The sequence below is a fragment of the Limulus polyphemus genome, unplaced genomic scaffold (genome assembly GCF_000517525.1).
Source record: "Limulus polyphemus unplaced genomic scaffold, Limulus_polyphemus-2.1.2 Scaffold6141, whole genome shotgun sequence".
NCBI lineage: Eukaryota > Metazoa > Arthropoda > Merostomata > Xiphosura > Limulidae > Limulus > Limulus polyphemus.
The window spans coordinates 44637-48136 of NW_013671751.1; the positions used below are offsets into that span (position 1 = coordinate 44637).

The 3500-nt window shown below is 31.5% G+C and overlaps 1 protein-coding gene across 1 annotated transcript in view; it reads left to right on the forward strand.

Moving 5' to 3' along the window:
- LOC106473396 (PX domain-containing protein kinase-like protein) overlaps positions 1-2392 on the forward strand; it is a 35437-nt gene extending 33045 nt beyond the window's left edge. The window contains exon 15 of the mRNA XM_022401852.1: positions 1708-2392. Within this exon, the coding sequence (XP_022257560.1) occupies positions 1708-1826 (119 nt within the window). The 3' untranslated portion in view covers positions 1827-2392. The remainder of the gene's footprint in view (positions 1-1707) is intronic.
- Positions 2393-3500: the final 1108 nt, after the last annotated feature.

Genomic DNA, 3500 nt, shown 5'->3' on the forward strand with positions numbered 1-3500 from the left:
ACCTTCAAATAACAGGTTTGCACATATTTACAGAAACATTAACAAACAGTAGATTGTTGTGTTTTCTAGTGTTTTAGCACTTCACATATTTACAGAAACATTAACAGAGATTAGATTATTGGGTTTTCTAGTGTTTTAGCACTTCACATATTTACAGAAACATTAACAAAGGGTAGGTTGTTGGGTTTTCTAGTGTTTTAGAACTTCACATATTTACAGAAATATTAACAAAGAGTAGATTGTTGTGTTTTCTAGTGTTTTAGCACTTCACATATTTACAGAAATATTAACAAACAGTAGATTGTTGTGTTTTCTAGTGTTTTAGCACTTCACATATTTACAGAAATATTAACAAAGAGTAGATTGTTGTGTTTTCTAGTGTTTTAGCACTTCACATATTTACAGAAACATTAACAAAAAGTAGATTGTTGGGTTTTCTAGTATCTTAGCACTTCACATATTTACAGAAACATTAACAGAGATTAGATTGTTGGGTTTTCTAGTGTTCTAGCACTTCACATATTTACAGAAATATTAACATTAATAATTGTTGGGTTTTCTAGTGTTTTAGAAGTTAACAAGTATGTAGTAACACAAAGAGTTAATTGTGGACATGTTAGTATTTCGGTAGTGATTGTATATCTACATAAACATTCATGTGAAAATCTTGATGGATAAATTATCCAAGTTTTGATCATTAACTTAATGCATTGTTTATCATACAATAATGTAACATGATGACATAATAAGTGCTAAAACACTAGAAAACCCAACAATCTAATCTCTGTTAATGTTTCTGTAAATATGTGAAGTGCTAAGACACTAGAAAACCCAATTCTTCTGATACAGTATTTGTGTTGTCTTGTCACAAATAATACTTGTTTTTGTAGCTAACTGTACCATACATGTAACATGCAGAAAAAGTATGAAGTTAACCCTTCTTCTTCTGATGCAGTATTTGTGTTATCTTGTCACAAATAATACTTGTTTTTGTAGCTAACTGTACCATACATGTAACATTTCTGTAAAACAGTTTATGTTTCAGTGAAGACAACTTTTTGAGTTCCCACACTAAACAGGAATACCCACTTTTATTCCATATGAAGTATTAAATGAATGACAGAACTTATAAACCAATCAGAATCAGCACAGCTTTTATCACTGCTTTATCTAACATCTTTCAAGCATTAAGACACAATGTGCTACATATACAACATTACACATTATAATTAGTGTTACAGCTCCAGTACTATTTTTTTTTATCGCTACACCACTGTATAATTTGTACTGATCATGAACCACACATACTTTGAAGGAAAAGGTTACTTTTTTATTTACAACTTCCGATTTTTTTTGGTTTGATACATAAGTAACTTTGCCCTAAAATCGTTTTGGTAGTCACTAAGCAACTCTGTGATCTTTGCTATTATCATAAATCATAATTTTTTTTGTCTTCAGTTACTATTTTTACTGAAGTTATTGAACTTTGTAGATTTCAGACTGCATCATAGCTTCAAACATTTCAGGATTTTGTGTTTTCTATACCTATGCTGCTTACTTGAATTTTAATTGTACAAAGCTAGATTGGAAACCCTTACAGTGCTGTTGAAGTCACATAAAGTGTAAGACCGTCTTTTGTTCACTAACCTGGTGAAGGTTAATGTTTCAAAGCTAACACATGCTTCTGCTTTTTTTTTGTTTTTGCAGAAAAAGATTCGACTTTACCAACAGCACCTCCTCCTCCTCCTCCTCCTCCTCCCCACCACCAGCTCTTTCATCTCCACCACCACATCCTCCACCTCCACCTCCCCCTTCTCAACTCTTAATTTCCTCACCAAATTCAGTAAATAGTAATGGAGTTCCCCTTCCCAACCTGTCTCCACCTCCTCCCTCTGACCGCAAGTTGTTACTGGGTTCTATCGAGGCCTTTAACAAAGGAAAACTGAATAAAACTACCACTAAGGATTGCAGTAGTCCAAAGTTTTAGAGCATCACCACCTGGTGTTCATCTTACAAACTACTGTTTGGAAACAAAGAATATTAACAGAGTTTGAGATGAAGGAGGAGATTAATAATAGCTGAACTTCTCATAGGCTTACTCTTAATGGGCACTTTATAGCTGGGAAATATTAACTATTGTCTATTATGTACAAATATACATAGGGCTAGACTCCTTGAACTAAGATATAATGTTTTATTGTGTTATAAATTAAAATAATCATAGCAATTGGAGTCTTGTTTTGTCTGATGGAATAATTATTAGTTGTAAAAAACTGGTTATCCTCTTGCTGTTATCTATAGGAAACAATATTTAAGACATTAACAATTCAAAATAAAAATATATATTGTTATTTTTTCATGCGTATGAATACGATTTTATGAAACATTTGAGGATATTTTAAATTTAGCTGAAAATAAATGTTAGATGATTGAGTTGTTGACTATTTTAGATATAAAAATGTTATTATTAATAGTGATACAATGTATTATTATGGCTCATTTTTTGAAGACAGTGTATTTATCTGAATTTCATGACATACGTTCTTTAGTGCTATAATGTTTAGTACTGTTTGTCTTACGTGTGGTATCTCAAAACTTCCTGTTTCATTCAGTGTCGCCATGTTAGGCATAAAACAATCTCTTCTAGCTGTTAACAAATATCCATATCAATACAAGATTCGGTAAAGATACGGTTCAGAAACTCTTCAGTTTCTCGATAGATTACATTACTGAGATGATTTCCTGTGTCAGTTAACACAATATTAGAAGCAAGATTTATCCTTTACCCCCCCAAAGACTAACATAAACATTGGATATCTTGTGGTGCAATAAACTATAGACCATGTGACTTTTTGATGTTAATGCAAGGCTCTCTATAGGAGAGTGTAGTATCCTTAATAAATAAGGTATTAATTTGTTTGAGTATTTTAAAAATTTTTTTGTTTGTTTTTGAGTTTATAAATATGAGATAGAACAAAATATATAGTTTGTTAATAAAAGGATAAAAAGTCAACTGGGTTAGTTCCACTAATCCAAGATTCTTTGCTTTGTAAGTGTATATGAATGTGTGTGTGTGTATGATACTGCGACAGGTGTAAAAATCCTGTTAAAGTGTGCAACTCGTGACTTGCACATTTGGTGAATGATATCTTGTTATTTTCATAGAAGGGAAAATAATTCCTGTTAAACATTCCAGCACAGCTTCTCATATTAGCTCAGAGAGTTGCATTGTTTTTCCTTTGTAAACTGTGACTTAAATAAAAACCTTAATTAAAATGAGGGAGGTCTCAAACAGGGGCTCTCTCTTGGGTATAAATATGACCACTTTATAAAATTTTCATATTTATTTTTGAAACAAAATTTTGTCAGTTTTTCTCTAGATGGATTTCACTTGTTAATTGCCAAATTATTATTTTTTTTCAAGTGAAGTTTACGGGTGTTTGATATTATAGAATACTTGGGTTTCATATAGGTCAAAGGGTTAACTTCATACTTTTTGT